Source organism: Thunnus thynnus, chromosome 2 (assembly GCF_963924715.1).
Source record: "Thunnus thynnus chromosome 2, fThuThy2.1, whole genome shotgun sequence".
NCBI classification, from domain to species: Eukaryota; Metazoa; Chordata; class Actinopteri; order Scombriformes; family Scombridae; genus Thunnus; species Thunnus thynnus.
In genome coordinates this window covers 18,125,158-18,147,273 of record NC_089518.1, presented here as the reverse complement: position 1 = coordinate 18,147,273, position 22,116 = coordinate 18,125,158, and the positions used below count along the sequence as shown (strand labels likewise).

General features: G+C 41.8%; 1 protein-coding gene across 3 annotated transcripts in view; it reads right to left on the bottom strand.

Annotated features, from left to right (window-relative positions):
- Positions 1–22,116, bottom strand: part of arb2a (ARB2 cotranscriptional regulator A) — a 151,770-nt gene that overhangs the window by 71,572 nt on the left and 58,082 nt on the right. For all 3 annotated transcript variants that reach the window (XR_010931106.1, XM_067607575.1, XM_067607561.1), the window contains 2 exons: positions 20,197–20,415; positions 10,057–10,176 (listed from right to left, as the gene is read on the bottom strand). Coding sequence is in view for 2 of the 3 variants with exons in the window: in XM_067607575.1 (XP_067463676.1) it covers positions 10,057–10,176; positions 20,197–20,415 (339 nt within the window). In the remaining variant the exon portion in view is untranslated. The remainder of the gene's footprint in view (positions 1–10,056; positions 10,177–20,196; positions 20,416–22,116) is intronic.

The following is a 22,116-nucleotide window of genomic DNA, read 5'->3' as shown; positions in this document are numbered from 1 at the left end:
AAGAGAGATCCTTTGAGCCTTTGCACAATGATGCACTGAGGACAGATGGATTTTTCACTTCCTTTTCACTAGGGAGGAAAAAAAAATAGGAAGACAAAAAGGTGAGAGGAGACTTATGAATAGTCACCTCAACAATACTTGTTTGAGATGTAATGATTTTCAATTACGTCACCATGGCAACATCTGTGTGTGTTTTGAGGAACGAAGGAGGAGAGTGGGTAACCGTGACGACCTGGTGAAAGCGTGCTCGACCATTTAAAACCATGGATGGTCAAACCGAAAAAACTGGATAGGGCAACCTACTGAAAATGAACAACATAACATTAACTAATGTCCTTATATATTAAAGTGTAATATTGGTGTCAGCAAAAGGTATTACAGATCAATTAGAAGTAGTGTACGACTTGATTATGTACAAGTAAAGGTGGTGACGGCGAGACTGATGATCATGCTATTGCATAACAACTTTTCTCACAGTAAGCAGAAAAGGATCAACAACAACTTACTGAACTGGTCCTGAAAAAAGACAGATAGCTGTGAACTTTAACTATTGGTTACCATAGAGACAGACAAAACAGAATGAAAAAGATAAAGATACTGGCAAATAAGTAAAAAACATAAACAGAGAGACAGAGGGACTTTTGAACTGATGATGGAAACCACAATGTGAGGAAGTGATCGTGAAGTGTATTGACTGCTCCTGCGTCAGAGCTTGAGGTGAGAGTAACAGCTCCATGTCTGTCTCTGGCTGTTGAGTACACTGTGGGAGAGTTTGATCAAAACAAGATACATACTGTATATCCCCAGGTTTTTATATTGTGTGAAAATAAAGGTGATGCATTGAATTGCCCTTGGTTGTTGGCTATGTCTCAGATGACCTTTATAACCCTTGACCATTCAAAAGAATAACAAAAGTTAGAGAAACAAGAAATAAAAAACAAACATAAAATGTACTGAAACACGTAGTCTTTTTTATCTAGTTATACTTGCAGTACTCCTGAAATAAATTTATGGGAGGCAGCTGTTAAAACACTAAACACAAATAGAATATAGCATATGGAAAGTTACTAAAAAGGAGAAAATAAAGTCAACTGATCACAATAATGTGAAGTGGTAGTTGTAGTTTGTAGTTGTAGTGTTTATATGCTAGCAAAACTGTGGGAAAATATGGGGAACCTTCAATAAATGCATGAACATAAAGCGAGTGTGCAAGCCCGTTCCTCACAAGAAAACCAACAGTATATGTCTAAAATTCAGGCTGGCAAAAACGACCTATAGATACGTTTACGCCATCTAGCAGCCATAGTAATTATGACTCAGGGAAGTGACAGTTCAGATGACGTCAATATAAGGTGACTTGATAAGATGATTTTTGCCTTGTTAGGAAGAAGCAGGTTGAGTGGATGGCTAGATAGATAGTTATGTTTCCAACTGGGAGTCCGGATATTTTTTTTAAAAACTAGGAAGTTTTTAAAGGAAGGAAGGAAGTATAAACCACGTTTCAAGTGATCATTTTAACCCAAACCATGATTTGTCTCTAACCCTAACCAAGTAGTCATGGTGCCTAAACCTAACCAGACCTTAACCACAACGTTGTCACACCACAAAACATTGTTTTTTAACAGTGATTTGTAACGGTTTTGGAAAGCCACAGTGCATTACTACAGTAGCTAGATGATATAAATGTATCGGTCATTTTTTCCAGCCTGAATTTTAGACCTATACTGTATTTTTTTTATGAGGATGTGTTGAATGTGCACAAAAAAGACATGCTATTAAAAGTCTGTATCTCCTTGGAATCTTTTTGTTCATAGACAACAACACCACTGATAACTAATAAGCTAGCCAGTTAGTTGCTCAGTGACTCAAACAGCGTGACGTATTGAACAATACGAGGACAGGAAGATGCTAGCTGCACATAGAAACATGATGAAGCAGGGAACTGATTACTGAGTGGACAAATAGGATCCGCTCTGTATTCTAACACAGCATGACAGATTCAAGACTACAGCAATTTTGTACGGCTTCTCAGATTGCTTCCCTCCAGTTCATTGAGACATTTGAAAGCAACATGACTGAAAAGAGGAATAAACTGTATGTTTAATGTTAAGAAGCAGGTATGTCTTGATTGTCCTGCAAGTATATGGCAATAAAACAAGACCAAATTAAAAAGAAAGGCAATTAAAAAATCCAGCAAACAAAAAATTAGAACCCCTCACACAAAATCAATTTCCCTTGATATTGTAGGAATAACACAAGAGAGACAAGAGGTGAGTAAAGTATTTTCAACCCCCCCCACTCCTCCCCAACACCACAAATGTAATCTAGAAACCAAAGATGCTCCTGAAACATAGAGAGAAACACCAACAAAGGTGAGAATAATGGCGTCGTATTGAAGGGAATACTTCACAAAGCCTATTGTGCGAGTATCCTTTTCAGGCAGCAAACCCGCTGTAATTTGGTCTGCGTCATCTGCCTCTAGTCACAATGCAGCACTACAGCTTTGAAATGGATGGCAAATGAAGGCCATTTGTACATAATCACAGCAGATAGAAGAATTCAGAAGCCCTACAATGTGTTGTTGAGGTGGAAAGAAAGACCTTGGTCTATCTGTGGCAGCCAGCGCAGCTAAGGTTTGGCAAGGGAGGTCTTTTTTCCAGAAACAAGCAAATCAATTCAAATCAAATCAGCTTGCTAGCCGTGACATTTAAACAGTTCAATTTACATCCTTATGTTAAGAGAAGAGCCACTCTCTAAGATGCCTATTCATTCACAAAGAAATTAGACGTCTATATTTCAGCCACTTAATGGAGCAAATATGCTGTAGCTGTAGTGAGGAAGAAACCATGTCTTTTCATGGTGTACAAAGGGCTAGGCATTGTCTGTCATTACGAGTGGAGCACAAAAACACAGAGAGGGATAATATACATAATATAGACAGGACTGGAAAACAGTACCATGCATGATATGCATGCATCACCACATACACGCACACGCAAGAGCGTACCAACACACGTGCACATGCGCAAACCCACAGTGGTGATGGTGTATGTCCTGAGGGCTTCTGTCCTGCTGTGCAAGCTGGCAGGCACTTTTGTCATGGTGGTCCTTTTGTTTCACATCAAACAAAACACCACAGCTTTGCATACGGCTCCACTAATTTCTGCTAGTGTGCCCCAGCCATTTATCATCGCCTCTCACCCTCTCCTCCTCTCCTCCCCTAACGTGACTCTGATAGCTGCTCTCCACCAAGTTGTTCTGTTTAGGACGATACAGGCTTCTTCAGGCTAGGGCTGACACACTCAGTCATCTGCACATGTATACATGCACACACACATACACTCAGGCAAACAGAAAGCCCTACAATACGTGTGCACCCACTTGCAGACATAGACAGACATACACACAAGTGCACATCAGCACATGCAGACAGACATACACACAGGAAACTGCACTACTACCGCACCGCTTGCAAGCCCGCCAGCTATGGAGAACCTTGAGATAAAAACAAACCTTCTCTTCATCCCCTCCAGAAGCAATAGACAGGATAGTACGCAGAGTTTCGAAGGCAGGCGAGACGTGCATATAACATTAGACGAGGGGATTTTCAGAGCCCGCGTACGGACGTTTTCATAGCCGGGATGATTTTGTCAACAAATTAAAGTGACTTTTTTCTTGTGTGATGATGAACTCAGGTGAAGGTTGCAGTGGTCCTTGAAGAGTATTTGAGATGGACATAAATGTGGAACTTAGTTTGACACAGTTGAAAGGAATACTCCAACATTTTGGGAAATAAACTTGTTTGTGCTTAGACTGGGATTTAGATACTGTAAGAGGATCGATATCAATTTCATGTCTGTGCATTCAGTAGAGAGATCGGTCCAGGATGTGTTTAGTCTAGGTAAGCACAAACATAGGAAGCAGTGTTGAGATGGCTAATTTCCGACAAAAGAGAAAAAAATGCTACTTCCAACAACTTCAAATTTGTCTTATTTACATTTTGTGTCGTGTTTATTAGGAAGCTAGTCACCGGTCTATCCAAAAGTCAGCTAGGCTTTGTTAAGAGCTTAAAAACTTACAGTATGAGAGGCTGCATGTGCATGTAGTCACTTCCCCCAACTGTCATTAGTCATTAAATACCATAGTTCCAGTCATGGATGGATAGTGACACAATGAGCCCCTGGACAGAGACATGTAAAAGGTCTTCCAACCCTGCTACATAACAGCAGGGCATGTCAACTGAAAGAGATGCAAAACAACTACAATCAAAATTCTACAGGTGAAGCTGGACTGTCAGGTGCTGTTCATAAACTACACCTGAACTTCAGTATTAAGGTCACACTGGAGATAAATAGATGCTGTCTGACCCCTGTCTTAAGTTTCCTTCCACAGCAGATCCACACTGACTGTCATCTGTACAGATATTATACTAAATACGACTGCACAGAGCACACTATACAGAATATTATAGGAAACCATCAGAGGAAGCTTGAGATGCAGTTTATATATTCTTGAAGCAGAGCTGCTATTTTATTTCAAATTGCTCTGCTAACGTTACTTTATTTGAATGAATGTTATTGAGGCCTCAGCATGCTGTGAAGCTGTAATATGAAGGGGAAAAAAACAAATATTGGAGTAGATTTGGCTGGCAATATTGAAAGACTGATCAGGATCAGTTGCAAGAAAGCATGACCAGAACATCCCTACTTTTAACTGAGCTCTGTGACTTTCCAACAAAAAATGTTACAGTCACTTGAAATAGAGGCTCTAGTCCAGGGGCCCCCTGACCCTTTGGGCCTTTGGGCCCCTGGGCCTATGCCCAGTAGGTCCATTCAGTAATCCATCCATGGCTCTAGTGCATACGCCACTCTAACTGCATCTTACACCATAATGTCTCATTTTTTATTTCTACACATTTTATATACACGAGCAGCAAAATTTAAAAATTACAGTGAGACAAAAAAATAAGCATACTTCCCTCAATATATATATTTCATGTAAAACCACTAAGTAATGGAGTGCATAATAAACATTACACAACATTAAATAAGTGAATTAAAAAAAAAAAAACTGGATGCCGTTGAAGAGCATGAGTGAAGCTATGAATTTCTATGTCTGAGCTCTATTAAATGATAAATTAGGATTAAGTACAATAACAACTAAACACTTCTCTAAATTGTATTCTACTCTATGACTTGATGTCCATATAAATGTTTGTGATTTTCCAGGGGCATGCTGTAAAAAGGGTGAGGACTAGAAACAGGAGAGTTTGCACTGCGTCATGTGTTCAGTGAGCTGTTACCATGCCAGTCATGAAGCTGTACAGACCACTGCCAGACCCAGAGTCCTGCACAGAGGGCATAATTGGCACTGTCGCTGCCCTGAGGGTCTCCACGACTGGGAGAGGGAGAATCAGGAGGGCGAAGGAAATGAGGACACAAAGGACTACATAGAGGAAAGTGGATTTAAGTATGGCAAATATCACAGTGAAATGGTTTGGTATGTACAGCAACAATGAATAAGGAGTGAGAAACGTGGAAACTGAGAATGCAAAAAAAAACTGTTGTATTGCAAAAGAGATGCAATGGGCTTGTTTGGAGATCTTTCTGTGGTAAATGGATAAGAAATCTTAAACAGGCAGAAATATAAGCACAACTTACTTTAACTTACTTGTACTTTAGCTTGTGAATCTGATTATGCACGAACAATGCACAGCATTGTTTGACAGAAATAAGCTTGCATCTTGCATCTTCCCATACTGTACTACATTAAAAATTCTAATTTAGTCTAAGGACGCTGTATCACAGTGGAGAAATTCAATCACTTTCTAAACTCCAAGCTATGTAAAACTAACTTCTCTGACTCACACTGATTCACCCAGCAGTGTTTCATCTTTCTCATCCTCCACACACCGGCATAGTGATGAAGTCCACAAGGAGTGAAGAAATCCTCCATATCTGTCTGTCTCACCTCAAGCATCTCTTCCCACATCTGACACCTAGCCATAACGTGCACACACACGCACGCACGCGCGCGCACACACACGCACACACACACACACACACACACAAAACCACACATGATAGAGAGAGAACTAGCTATATTCATTATAGATTGAAACAGATGGCACTATACACAAAGTGCACAAAAAGATATGCGGCAAGCATGTACTGTATGTATGTGGCGTGTTCATAGAGGACACTTAAATCTGTAATCATGTTTTTGAGGGGCTGTTGTGGCGGTTGGCTGGTTGTCTGGTTGGCACCCACACATTTGTGTACTGGGAGACAGATGCATTCTTACGTAAGACCTTATATAATGCTGCCCTGTCCTATCCAATAAGAGTGCTCCTTTTTCATTCTGTGAGCGGGAAGGTTAGTGCAGGTTAGACAACCCTTCCTCAACACAACCACCACCACCACCACCACCACCACCACCACAACCACCACTTCCACTTCCACCCCCAACTTGTGGCAATGAAGAAAGATGAAAAGACAGGCTGAGCAGAGGGAGAGATAGAGGCAAGGACCTCGTTCTGTATGATCCTATCCCTTCGGTCCCTTCCTCTCTATCTGGTCCGTTCTGGGGGGAGACTTTGTGATCAGGTGAGGAGAGGATGATGTGGACCTGGAAAATGGCCAGGAGCATGGCCAGTATGTAGGTGTCATAGAGAAATGCAGAGAGAAAGAGAGTACGCAGGAAGGCTAAAATATCTTGGACTTGTAGGAATACCGGGTTCAAAACAAAGTGTTATGATTGGGAGACCAGGACCCATCTTCCATTAAAACTACACAGCTGAGAGAGACACAGAAGAAGGACCAAGAAGGAGCGGGCTGACCAAGCATGAAAGCAGATGTCAGAGGAGACTAGAGACTCCAAGGGAGAGATAGAGAGATGGCGAAAACTGCAACAGTGAACTGAGATGGATGGATGGATTTCGTGATAGCTAAAGAATGATAGAGAGGGTAAAAGGGCAAAAAAGGTGGGGGCGAAGCAGAGAAAAAGCGAGCAGCCTTCCCCCTGCAGCGAAAGCTTCTCTTTCTCTCTTGCGCTCTCATTCAAAGGCAGTTAGCTACTCTTTGATGTATCTATAATTAGTCAGTACACACTGTGAAGTGTTTTAAAAGAAATCAAATTGCAATGAAACACTTGAGTGCTCCAAACAGGGGCTAACATGCTCCGGAGCAAGGGGAGCGAGCAGGAGAAATTAATGGCGGGCCTTTTTGATGTGCTTGATCAGAAATGTATTTATTAACTGCAAAGGGGAGTAGTAATTAACCCACAGACAGCTTGTTTTCTCTGGGTCTTCTCATGTGTCAAATGGTTCATCCCGCAAGGCTCCACTCTCCACTCGCCTGCTCATGCGCACACACCTCCCATCCTGTCCCGCTGGACCACTTTCTCCTCAATTAAGTAGACGGTGTGCATGTGTATGTATGTCTGTATGTGCGTGAGTTTGTGCATGTTTATGTGTGAGGGAGTGCAAAACACAGCAATAACAAGTGAGAAATATATACTGGTTGCTTTAAGTCCCATGTGTATATTTATCCGAGTATTTGTCAGAGTGCATTTGGATAAAAAGCCAAACAGCCTTGAGTGGAATACTTTATATAAACAATGCTCCTAAACAAAATCTATACTGCAAAAAATGATGATTGATTGGACAAGTTAACAATCAACTGCTCACTGAAGACAGAGTTGCTGATAGGTACAGGTGGGTGGATGAGGGAAGCTAATAAAAACTATGAGTGTGTATATGTGTTATTTTCGGGTTTGAATAGGTGAAGAAGGAGGACTGAAAGACAACAGAAGCTGAGATGGCCTCGAGGGAAACCTGACTATGGTGTTTTCGAACACCCTGTCACTTAAAGTGAACACAAGGATCTTTCAAGTCTCTGTTTTGATGTTATTGTCCCCATAGTGCATCTGCTATATGCTACGTATTTATATATGCATACACTGTATATGAGTGTTTTAAGAGGGTTTTCACGTGACAAGGACATCACATAAAAGGAAGCAGTTAGAACCTTGTCGAGGCCTTTATACACAGAGAGAGAGAAAAAGTCTGACTTAAACACAGAGAGACAGAAAGATACCAACAGAGAGAATAGCTAGTCTTCGTCACACAGTGAGAAAGCCCAAGAGATTGTGAGGCTGTCACGGACAAAACACTGCATGAATATTTAGCAGCCAAATTAAAATTACAAAATACTAAACAAAAAAGAGTAGGTGAAAGAAAAAGAAAGAAAATAAAATATTCCTGAAAACACCAGTGGGACAAGTGCCCACCTTTAATCCCCCACTAACCATATTCTCATTGTGTCTCCTCCCTCCTCCTCCTCCTCCTCCTCCTCCTCCTAGGAAAAGAGGAGAGATATGTCCTAAATAATATGGGATGTGGTGAATATAGCAGTAAATCCTTCAGATCAAGAAACCAGCTGACTGGCAATGTAGCCATGCTCACAGATCATAGAGAGGCTTGCAAACACAACTTGCACAGCGTGTTACTTTGCAGAGCTTAATACAGTGCAGTTCTTTGCAGTAACAGTATTTTAAATGCTAACATGGCTAGCGCAGCATGTTAGCAATAGGCCGGGAACTTAGCCAAACTAGCTACATACAAGTGGTTGCTGCAATTTCAGAAGCCAAAAATACAAAAACTTTAGGTTAGAAATTACAAAAATTACAACTAGATTTTCTTCTTCTTCTTTTTTATATCAAGCTACAGAAAGCTACTGTATGCTAGCGTTTACGGGGAAAAATGTGCATTCATGCTTTATGTTACTTATATGCAAAAAGGTTTTTTTTAATGACAGTATCATTGGAAATATGTGACAAATAAAATGTGATAGTTTCTTTGCAGTCCCAAGGTAAATTAAAGTTATCCGAAATACTATGAAATGATTATTAGTTTTTAACATTTTTCATTGTTCTTAAAATGTATAGAAAGGAGCTCAAACCCAGAGTGAGGACGTATCCTTTAAGGGGCACATTAACTGCTCTGTATGTTCTATTGTTACACACATTAGACTCGACAATACCTCAACAACTATGTCTCCTAGAAATTGCACTTATATAGTACTAATTTAAATAAATGTAATTTCTAGGAGACAAAAGCAGCATGTAGCAACCTAGTATGATGGCAACATTAACTTCCCCACCATCAACCATGACTCCTAAATGCTTCTCTGTTTCAGTAAGAATAACTCGCCATGATTGTATAGGCTATCTGCACATTGAAGCGTAACTATTACATAACTCTAGTCATTAAAACACTAACAGAAGAGAAAGTGATGATCAATATGTGATGCAGAATCCCATGAGGACATCACAGTAAACCAAAGACTAGAAAATAAAGCATTAACCTCAGAAGTCTTCATATAACCCGCAAAAGACACACTACAGGCCCATTTAGCTGAAGGGTGCGGTTATAAAGCCAAGAGGCTGGCCAAACTTTTATTTCTGCCCTCCCATGTGCACCATTAATTCCTTCAAATCCACCTCTCCCTCACCATCTTTCAACCTATTCTCTCCCTCCTTTAAGGCTGAGATATCTGCATGCTCTGCCACAGATCTAGTTTAACAGTACCACTGTAGTTGTATTGCCATCCCTACATTTCTTTATCCAGCCCTCTGTTTTCCCCTCTTTTACTCCTGTTCTTGATGTGCAGAGGAGGTTGATAGTGCCCTAGGACAAGGATGAACCAGATTGTTTACAGAACCAGTACTTTTTCAAAGAAACTAAATGCTATTTATTTTTAATTGTTCCACCATGTTTCACACACTATCACTCTGCTGCCTGTTTCCCTGAGGTTCCCAGTGTTGGTTCTGCTCTGCATGTTGTTTTTTGCACACTAACATGTTTGTCTGCATATACGGGTGTTAGTGCAGCATGTTCTGTGGCGTTGCAAACTTGAATCTGAGACTATGTGAGTGCTGGAATATATAATTTCTCCTTATGTGAGTGATCGTGCTGACATGAGCCTATTGTGTGTCTCACTGTGTCTTTGTGTCGGTGGGAGGTAGGACGGATAAGCGGAAAACTGAAACACTCACCAGCTCAACGAAAGACAGCCCTCCATAGCTGTGGGCCACGATGAAGACATTCTTGGCTGCGGCTTTGGACACAAAGTGGTCCCACACGTACAGCACGTGTTCCTCGGAAGAACCATTTTCCTGCAAAACAAAAAAGCCACTCCAATGTTAGATGCATAGCCAAAAAGACTAACTGACGACAGAAACATTAAAGGCTTGAACAAACTCCAACTAACACAGTTGTGCAATTACAATTCATTTAAGGTGTCAGAATCCAGCCAATATCGGTGAAGCATCAATATAGTTATCAAACTCTTTGAAATGTAGTGCTACAGCATTAAAACCTGCACCCGAGGCCTGCCAAAAGGAGGGGGGTATAAAAGAGAAACAAAAAAAGTGGTGGTGGCCTGAGGTGATTTCTATAAAGAGCCACACTTCAGTGGATCAATAAGTCTTGCATATTGCAAATGCCCTAAATGTAAAACTCAATAGGCTCGGTGACGTAACGTTTAAATCTTAATTTGTACCCCATTGCTCAATCGATGGCCCGTCTATACGCCAGTAGAGGCATAATGGGAAGACGCTTGGGGAAGGTCAAAGGAAAAACAACAGCGAGGGCATATATACATAAATATACAAAACACACAATCAGGCACATTATTGCACCCATGCATACACACACACAAACTGCCCCTCATCTGCATGGACACAGTCTTACAGTTCACACACATGAGCAGGAACAAACACACGTGACCAGAAGACATGTTTAATTAACCAGAGTTGTAAGCACTTATCCAGGGCTGGAGAGAACAACAGTAAAAGTACAGGCGAGAAAAGGGCATCCGTTAATGAACTTGTGACATTGATTCAAGAATTTGATTTCCTATCAAACTGTCTGGTTCACAATAGGAAGCAACAATACATTCCCACAAGAGGGTTACACCACACATGGAGCCCTGTCGACTGGAAACACCTGTATCCCTAGATCACAACACCACACAGTATTTATGATAGCACCATAATATTCACACACACACAAGCACACACACATTTCTCTTAATTAGCATACAGATCTATATATATAAAAAAAGAATATCTTGAAATAAACAAACACATGGCCTATAGAGAATGGAACCTCATCTGTTAATTGAGTGTCAAACGGTTTAATGTGACTCCAAAACAAATAATTAGTGATATGAGGTGAAGGACAGAGCAGGTGTGTTAAGAGACTATCCTGTTAGTATCCGTAAATGTGTTTGCATTTTACAAAGTAAGACAGTATATTATCACAGAAAGATAATTACTTCAACATTCGCTCTCTTAAAGGTGGTAATTGAGGAGACAGTGAAACACACATACACACACACACACACACACACACGTTAGAGAAAATATGGTTTAAACTTCACTTTTAGAAGAAAGTAAGGCAGCTTGTGATTTGACGGGATGTTTTCGCTTGCACGTATCTGTGTGTACAACTTTGTGTGCAAGTGTGTGTGCGCTTGTACTATTTGATGATGTGCTGATGTGTGTTTTTGTTGCTGTGTTTGTCTAGAGGTAAATTAACCTGTCAGAGTGTTTGTGTTTACTGCTAGATTAGCATGAGGGGGTTGTAGTGTCAGCACCCACCGCCATTCACAGAGTGTGATGCAAGAGCAGGCAACTCCGCTCTGCCCTGCCCTTCTGCCATCGGTGCATGTGTGCGTGTGTATGTGTGGGTTTGCCTGTGCGCACGGAGGGGCTGGCTGAAGCAGAGTTGTCTGTCTGAAATGCTGTGACATCAAAGTCCTTTGAAGTCTCCCTCCTCTCTCCTCTGCCATGTCACCCTTCATCTGTGAAGCCCATTTCATTAGCCTGCCTCCCTCCCTCACTACTTCCATCTCCTCTACCTTCTTTCTCTCCGCTGATGCCACCTGTTCTTCTTCATGCTCCTCCGTCTCCAGTTTTGTCCACTTCTCCACCCACCCCATAAGTGACAATGCCTGACATTAAGACACTAGGTGCTACTGTACATTACAAAATGATGTCTGTGTGACATCCACTTTTAAAGAATTTATTTATTTATTTGCTAAAAATATTTTACATTCACATTTTAAGATACATATATTGCACAGTTGATGTCTTCATAAAAACAGGTGAGTGGTCCAATTCTCCTGACTCCATCACCCCACCTCACGCTAACACACACACACACATTCTTTGTCTTCACCCTCAGCAGCAGGCAACAGAGTGACTGACTACCTGGCATGGCAGTGTAGTGAATTATCTAAACAGCATTTGCATATTGTTGCAATTATTTCCTGGGGTTAATTAGCTGCAGTGGAGCACACCGCCCTGTGAGACCGGCTTCCTGTCACCAGCTCTCACACAGTATCTTACCTTATTTATTTATTTCCCACTGTTTGTGTATATTTGTCTGTGTGTGTGTGTATGTGTATGCTGTGTGTGCATCTGTCAGCACTGTCAGAATAGTGTCCCAACTGCACACCTGTTGCCAGCATCCTTCAGCCATGACTGTCAAGGGACACTGAGGATATGTACTGTTTGTGTGTGTATGTGTGTGTGTGTGTGTGTTTACCGAGTATATATGATCCATACTGTCTCCTCAGAGAATATAAAATACTCTGCACTCTAGACAGTCTCAGGACCAGACAGTCTCCAGATGCTGACAGCTAAATATTATCAAAAAGAAATAAAAATGTGCAGAGAGAACTAGAGAACTAGAGATAAATAGAGAGAGAAAAAGAGAAAAAAGGGTGAACCATACACACACACACACACACACACACCTATGTGCATGTAAACAGAATTAATGTGCATTTATTGTCAGTCATCATGAACTCCAGTGCAGACAGCTCCCTATAGTACAATCGTCTGTAAGTACTTACATCCCACAGCCTGTGATTAAAGTGATATACGTATACTCAAAGATTGGACAGCTCAGTCAGTGCAGCAATGAATGCTGCCAAACACATCTTTGAGCAATATACAAGGGCTACTATATATACATACATCCACATTGAGTTTTTATACAGCTCTAATGGCTGCAGTGAGTCAACTTACTGAAATGTAGTTTTAGCCATCTAAAATTCCTTCTACCCGATGAACAGAACGCTGATTATGTGTTGTGTGTAACTTACGTCACCATAAGAACTGCTGGACAACCTGCTACGCAACATTGTGCATGACTATCTACCCCACTTTTAGTCCATAAGTGTTTCCAACTGTTACTCCTTTGTTGAATGTGTTTGCCTTCCACTGTCCAGTTTCAAGATTTTGTTCAATTTAGCTCTTTCCATTACTTGCACAACTCACAACTGCATGCACACACACACTAACAGGCATATTCCAGTGTATGCACACAGATGCGCGTGCAGACACACTCTCCTGTTTCTTCAAAAGTTGTCCGGTCCAATACTTGCCCTGTGTTTATTCACTGTAATGAGAAGCAGGGAGAGGAGAGTGGAGGAGAGGAGTGTGCTGCAGCCAGAATAACAGCCCCAACGCCAACACAAACCCAGTGTCTGACCAACACAGGAAACAATGAATCTAACAACATCAACACACTCTGACAAACAACCACTTCAGACCTCCCTGCACCTCCCTTCTGCTCCTCCTCCTCAGTCATCAAAACCACACAGGACTAGAGAACTTCTGAGGAGGCTGGAATCTCTAGTTGGGAGATGGTGAGCAGTGTGGACCGGAAGGAATCTAGTGGATAAGAGCCATTATACTTTTTACACTCAGAAACCTTTCAGTGGGAGCCAGCAGTGTCAGGACAGTGTCACGGGATCCCTAAACAACTTTATTGGGTTTGGGCAATGCTGGTTTCAATCTTGCATGAATGTCAATAAGTATTTCAATGTGTTAGAGCCAATGCTGAAATGAAATTAAAAGTAAAACAAACCTACATCAAATTACACTATTACCCCAGAGTTGCTTCCAAAGGAAGAGGTAGAAACAAATTACCCAAATTAGCCTCTCTCACTTTCTCTCTCTCTGTCTCTCTCGCTCGCTCTCGAAAATGAACACACACACCCAAACTCTAAATGTCTGACCGATCTCTCTCTCAGTCCCCTTCTGCTCTCAGGCCACACACTGAGTAAACCCACCAGCAGGCCCAGTCATTATATTCTTTAATATGTCCTGATCAGCACAATACAAGATTGCTTTCATTTGCCCCAATGATTAAATATTAAATAAGCAATGTATATAATTGCATGTTTGGTATTAGCAAAGAGGTCATTAGATTGAGTTAGTTTGTGTTTGTGTGTGCGGGTGTGTGAGTGTGATTGCGTACACGTCTCTGTGCACACAATTAAAAAACGGACCTCAACGACACCTGTTTGCAATTGCATTCTAATCAATGTCTAGGACGTGTACTCCTTCGCCATCTCCTTCCCTTTTTTATCCCCCTCCCATTTTTTTTTCTTTCTTTACCCTCTTTTAAGGCAGACAGAGAGCTGAAGTTAGCTAGAAGCTGTCTGGGAGCTGATGGGTCTGCTAGAGTGGGGGTAGAAGGTATGGAGCAAATTAGTGGCAGAGATGGGAAAATAATGACTGTGGCATTGTGGGTAATTAGCAGGTATAGTACCTATGGAGGGTTGGGAATATAATGATGTGAGAAAGAGACAGAGAAAAGGGAGAATGAGGTGAAAAACATGTGGAAGACTAACAAGAGGGGAGAAACTGTGTGTGCACGTGTGTGAGAAAGAGAGGGAGAGAGAGAAATGTATGTGTAGGTGTGTTATTTGACTTTGCAATAAGTGAGTGACTGCGAGAGAGCAGGAGCCAGAGAAAGGAGAAATACTATAGTGTACGTGTCATCCCACGTGCAGATTAGCGTTCACAGACTGTATACAATAAAATAGCATGACCTTGGTGGGGTCAGTCTGCTCTGACAATATTTGCCAGGGCATTGTTTCAAATCAATAACTCATTAACAAAGTACAAAGGAAGTTGCTGTGGGTTTGTGAGATTCTTTATTAGAAAAGAGCGGCTGCGGGCCAGAAAGGTCATCGCTGTGACATCTCGGCTAGCCTCGCGCCGCTGCCCGGATTGTCAGGTGAAATTACTGCGAGCCATTAATTGACATAAGGCAAAGGAGAGCGGGCAGGCAGACAAGGCTGTGTTTGTTCCAGGATGACCCTGAGGTGCTGTGTGTGTGTGTAAGTCTCTGTGTGTGTCTGTGTATGTCTTTATTCGGGTCAGCCTGTATCCACAACAGGATTGTGTGCAGAGAGAGAGAGAGAAGGAGAGAGAGCTCAGTGGGTGGGGAGGTGTGAGGGAGGGCAGGATGGATGTGTTTGATGGTTGACCTGACTAGAAGATTGGGAGCAGGGATCTGAGACCAGCTACACTGGTTCTGCCTTGAGCAAACACACAAACACACAGGTATGCCAGCACACACATATGCTATGTACTACACATAACACAGAAATGCTCACACGGACTAACAAGTTCAAAATCGCACAGATTCACTCCTATTTGAAACTTTGATAAGTCAAATGACACTTATACAGTTAATTCAAATACAAGAAGATAAAGCCGAAGTTAAAAAATGTCACACGTCACCACCACCATTAAAGGGTAGCTCATAAAGACATGCACACAGGTCAAAACTTTTACTCTCCCACACTCACACTGAAATACACACCAAATACAAAGATGGCATCTAGCCAATTTGTTCTCTGCTGCAAGCAGGTGAGCTGCCCTCTAGCCCTGGTCATTGACCTCTCCTCTGACCAAGTTCAGGGGTTAATCAAGTCCCTACCTGTCCTTGGATATGCTGAGCCTTACTTCTTGGCACGATCACAGGTCAAAGGTCAAATAAACCCTGTCTGTATAATTGCTTGTGGGCCACCAATTGGGGCAAAGGGGTGAAGGTGACAAAGAGCAAAAGAGCCCAGTCCCATAGAGAAAAACTGTAGCGCCATGTCGAATACAATTACCAGTGTGTGTGCTTGTGTGTCCATGTCTTAATGTTTATAATCAAGTTTTGGTGTGTGTGTGTGTGTGTGTGTGTGTGTGTGTGTGTGTACATTAGTGAATCCTCAGGACATTTTGTAGTACAGTGTGAACATGGGGGAACAGGACATCATCTGCTAAACACAGACAAGAACAAGGGTCTCCGCTGGCCTCTGTGGACAGTTGCAACTGGGAGTAATGGGTCTTGGAGAGGTAGGACCTAAATAATGCTGCTTCCTTTAGGAAACACACTCTACAAATCTTATTTTAAACTGCTAAGAGAGTCTCTTACGTCAATGCTAACCAGAGCGAATGGTAAAAAATGGTTTAAGACAAGGGATTTAAACAATGCCTTGAGTAGAAACACAAGCACACTGAAGTGCCCCAATGTTTTCTCCATTGTGGTGTTATTACTCCAAATGAACAAATATAGGGAAAGTGGATGTGATGTGACCCTCTCCAATCTCCATCATACAGATATCTTATTTTTGAAGTTGCACTGAAACTGAATATAGTAGGGGGAAAAAGAAGAGAAGGAATAGTCTCAACCTGCTACTTCAAAATGCTATAGGAGTGAAGGCTTCTCTGTCCAACTCTATGAACGTTTAAGTAACGTTCAATGTGACATGTTAAAAGGAAAAGCATAAAAAACTAAGAGAGAAAGAGAAAAGTATTCCAGTCATTTATAAAAATAAGTGGTGCTTAAAGAAAGGCGAAGCTCTGTTTTTTGTCCCCTTTGCTCTTTTTTTTCCCTTCTTCTTTCCAGGGCCTGCTGGCCTAATCCCAGCCAGCCAGCCTTGGGTGAACTCTTTGGAAGCTTCTTAAGCCCATGAATGTGCCTTTTGTTCCTGCCATTCCTCCGCTTGGCTGACAGAAAATAGCTAACTGGATTACTGCTAAAATTCAGAGTAAAGTGAACTCCCAAACTTCTATATGGCAAAGTGCTAAGAAAGCCCCCCCCACCCCACCTCCCACCCCCCACTCACCCCTCCACTATCCTCAACAGCATCCCTCCGATCAGACTTTCTATCCTTCCATCCCACCCTCTGTGCTCTCTCCTTCTCTCCCTCCTCCATCAACATCCCCCTAAACATGGCCCAGTGGTGTGTGATCTGGAGGAGAGGAGAGAAGAGGGATTAGATAAGGTTGAGAGGTTGCACACTATGAACCCAAGGCTAAAAAGTAAGAATCCTAAAAGCAGTTTAGAGCTTATTAATGTGTGTAAGGAAGCGTATTAATCAACTCAACTCTATCAGGGACTGGTGTGCATGTGTGTGTGCGTGTGTGTGTGAGTCTTTGTGAGTCAATGTAATAAAAAATGAATGCATATTGTAATTGTATGGGTCTTTTTGGTATAAATACAGAGTATAACAGGTGTTGATTTAAGCTTTTTTATATGATGTCAAATTTTATTATATTAGAGGGAGTAGAGGTATATATTTGAGAGTGTGTGTTACTGAATGGCTGTGTGCAGGTGGTCTGGCAGCTCAGCGGGAGTTAGAGTGTGAGGTATAGCGAATAAAAAGGTTTGTGTGTGTGTGTGAATGCGCGTGTCTTGGGTGGGTGTTGTTAAAAAAAGATGAAAACAGCCCTGCTAAAGACGTTTGATTTGATTCACCACCCACCCCGACTAACAGAGGTAAAAGAAAAGGATACACACACACACACACACACGCACGCACACGTACACACACACACACAAATGTCAAAACCTTAGTTCTTTTTCCACCTCCTTTACTCTTTTGTCTGCCAGTGTGTGTGTGTGTCTTTGCATATCTGCATGTGTGTATGTGCGTGCTCGTATGTGTGTGACAGCTTACTCTGAGGTGGACAGAGGCAGAGCAGTGGAGAGTAAAGCGGTGCAAGAGGAGGCGTGGACGATAGAGGCGAGGTCATACACACTAACATCCTGCTGACTTCTGGGTCAAAGGTCAAAATTCAAGGGGCACCAACACAGAGCCAACCTGCTCACTCATTAATCTTTATCCTGAGTCTTGCAATCCCTGCATCTAAGGACAAGTGTATTTGGCTGGAAAATCTAAACCTTCTACATGACCCCTATTTTTCTGGTTAATGAGGATAATTTTGTATTAGCCTGCTGGTCTGAAAAATATAGACACAGAAAACATTTTTTTAACCATCTCTCTCCTTTCACTGGATACTGCACTGGTATCAACCGCTAAATCAATTATTAGCGTATATTAAACAGAAAAAAAAGTGACATGGAAATAGGCTGGTGCGGTATTTTCTTAAATCCTAACTCATTATGTTGTCTATCTGTCCTGACCCCCATCTCATGGAGTTGTGAAAAGCCAAGACTGTTTAACTGCACAGTATTTCTAAAGACACACCATGGCTGTATATCGCCTTTGTCTCAATGCATCTGACCCTGTCTGGTATGCATTATGCAGGCATGGGGAAAGCAAGATGAGCTCAATATCAAGATGTGAATAATATCGCGTACTTCCTCGTAGGGTAGGGAAACCTTGGTTGGGACTGTGTTAACGATCACTGCTAACATTACAGAGTGCGAAAGATTTCAGTCAACAGAAGGTGAGCGGGGAGAAAGAAAGAGTGAGAGAAGAAGAGAGAGACATATGGAGAAAAAAAGAGTTGGAGGAAGAAAGAGATCATTATGTCATAGAGAATCCTTCAAGTTATACCTTTAAAATAAAAACAAGTTATTAATACAAGCTCCCATCGTTGCAAGTATAACAAGATGTGGATTGCATTGCATTCACAATAAAAGATAAGATAAAAAATATGAAAGTTCTATCAGCCACTCAGAGAATTGACAGAAGCAAGTTAGTGTAACTGAATTACATTACAAGGCGTTAGGGATTGTTTACCATAAGACCTTTATGTCAGATAGTGCAAAGCCAGTTCATCAGTTATATGATGGGGAATCCAGCACACATGTAAAGAAGTGCGACAGAGTAAGATAGCGCTGCAGCTAATTATCCCTTATTAGAGTGTCTGTAAAGATACTGCCAGGGGGGTGAGAAAAAAAAAAGTCTGCGTTGACAGCTCACACACCGCCCGCTTGTCCCACAGCAGCCCTAACTCTTGTCAGACATTAGAGACTGACGTCTTTCACACACACACACACACACACACATGCACGAACACCCACCCACACACACAAACGTACATGCATTACTGGGACTCTACTGCCATAAACTAAACTAAGACACAGATAATCGATGAGGACACTCTAGATGTATAAGACCCTGCGACAGGAAAACGTGTAGCTCATCTTGCCTGTAATTTTTAACATGTTACTGAATGAGAGCCTTTAAAAAAGACAGAAAAAAAAAAATTCTGGACCTTCTCGCAGCAGCAAATTGTGAATTCTGTTGGCAAGGGGTAAAACAAAAGCTGCCTATGAAGGGAAGAATATTGTTGTATCTCACGTCACTTTGGCCATATTTATTTTCACAATGGAACTACATTTATGAAAAGGGTCACTTCCTTTGTTTGGCCACAAGGTAAACGGGCTGAGCTAGGTGCCCTCAGCCACGTGCGTGTGTCTGTACGTATGTGCATCTGTATATGTGTGTGTGTATGATTAGGGGATGTATGGTCAGTGTCGCATGATAAGAATTTTGCAGTGTGTTTGCAGAGTGTGTGTTAAGGAGATAATAATCCCAGCGGTCAACAAGAGTGAAGGGCCACAGCTACACTGACCGGCCCACCATCTGAGAGAGAAAAAGGGAGAGAGGGAAAGAGGGAGAGAGGGAGGTAGCCATGTGGTTAACACTTGCTCACTGAGAGGCGACTGGAGCTCAGCCAACCTCTTCACACACAGGCTGACCACACAAGAGCCTCTCTTTCTCCCTCTGCTTCCCATCCTCCCTTCCTCCCTCGTTACCTAACATTTCCTTTCCTCGCTTCCTCAGCTAGCCACCTCCCACCATCCTCCGCTCCACACCTTCTTGCCTATTTTGTCTCTTCCAAACTTGCCCAAATTCCTCCCTCCCATTTTCTCACCTAGGTCTACTCCTACCTTCTCCCATGACCCTAAATGACCACGACCCCGTCACTCCGACACCCTCCCCCATCATGTCTACTTTTGATGAACATCTAGCCTTCTGTCCCTCCACCCTGGCTCACTAAACACGTCTTTCCTGCCTTCCTTTCCTGTCTCTCCTCCCTCGCTCCATCCCTATGTCCCTCCCTCCTTCTGCAACATACCCGTATTGGGGTCCGTTCAGTCTCTGTCTCCTTCTGAGGGTTGCGGTACTTCTCATAAAATTCTCTCTTCTTCTTGCCCTCTTTGTCATCTTTGCGTTCCCTCTTTTCAGCCGGTTCATCCGAGGGTTCGGTCGGAGAGGGCAGAGGAGAGGACTTGGACGGTTTCTCCACCTCCAGGTAGTTCTCATTGGGGTTGAGCACCATCACGCTATAGCCCTCCTAAAACAGATAACATAAGTATGTGTATTAGAGCCATAGCATCAGCATCATCTACATCAGATACTGTTCATATTAAGTGTTCAGCATTCATGATATTTAATATATTTATCTATTTCTGTATATATAATACATTATAATGAACTTTATTTGTATAGGCCTTTTCACAACAAAGTTACTAAGTGCTTTATAAGGCAAAATAAATATACAAAATTCACCAGTTTGTATTAAATGCAATTTAAACACATTATGAAAGAATAAAAGTGAAATCTATAGTTGAGAAAACTCTATCTATATTTATAAAATAAATGCATCACAAATAGACAAATTAATAGCCAGAAAGATATGTGTGTGTGTATGTGTGAGATTTGTAGAAAATGTAACATTACACATTGTTTATTTTTTGGTCGGTTTTTGTTTTGTGTTGGTTAAATTGCAGTTTTTTTAAAACTTTGTCAAACCCACAATGTAAAGTTGACAGAGAAGTGCATGATAATATCTGCTACACACAGTTCAGCAACTTTCCTGCTCAATCTAGGCCCTGAAGGGGCTCATGGGGTATAAAGAAGAGCTCGGCAGTGGATATCTAAGAGCAAATAATACAAGAACAACACTTGAAAGACCCCAACTGTTAGATAACTGGAGTAAAAGATGCAAATCCAGCCAGAGAGAAACAGTAGAGAAAATGACAGAGGAGAGAGTGTCACTGCAGGGACAAGCCTGAGAAATAACTGAGGGATTGGAATTCAGTGACGGTGGTTTCAGTCGGTGAATAGCATTTAGTGACTCCAAAGGCCATGTGTCACTTAATATCAAACCCAATCGATCCCACCATCACTCAATGCAAGAGTTAGCTGCAACTGCATACGCATCTGTGTGTATGTGCACGTGTTTGTGTGTACTTGACTTGAAACTTCTACAGACAGCACTCCAAATGAAGCTCAGCTCCAAAAGAGCACCACAAAATTTTAAAAAAAGCTAAGAAAGTTTCCACACCAAAACTAATTTTGAATAAACACTGATAGCTGATACATTACTTCAAAATGCCAAAAATTAAAATTAATAGCTAAAATAAAGAGGAAATATACTGTATATATAAGAAAAAAGAAACCCAAGTGGTTATAATAAAAGAGAATGACAGATGGGAAATGTATTATGGAGAAAAGGAAGTTTTCTTGTAGCCTTTAGTGACTTCTTCAACTTTCAAGCCTTTTAATTAACTGTGTTTATTGTCCCAAGCACTCTGAAACTTAAGCAGGAAATAGATGGATTCCTGTTTCACTGCAGTTGTGCTTTTCACACACAACCCCCATTGTGAATACACATACACACACACACCCCAAGACTCAAATGTATGGGTATGTGCCTGTGTAAACACACACACACACAAAGACACACACTAAGGAGTATGAAAGATATCAGTGCTGACAAAAAGACCTTTAGGAGATGTGAGAGAGAGTTAAGAGAGGCGGCGTCGCTCAGCTTCCACTGCAAATTGCCATCGCACACACTGTCTTCTCAAGGCGGCACATCTTCTCTTCCTTAATAAGTGTTAACACAATGTGCTTGTCTTCCGTTGACGCAGTGTGTGTGTGTGTGTGTGTCCCTCCTGTGCCCATCGACATCAAACCTGCCACACACCCCTTCCCTTAGCACCTGCCGTGTGTTGACAACGACAAAATGACACTTTCTCACTTATTCAGA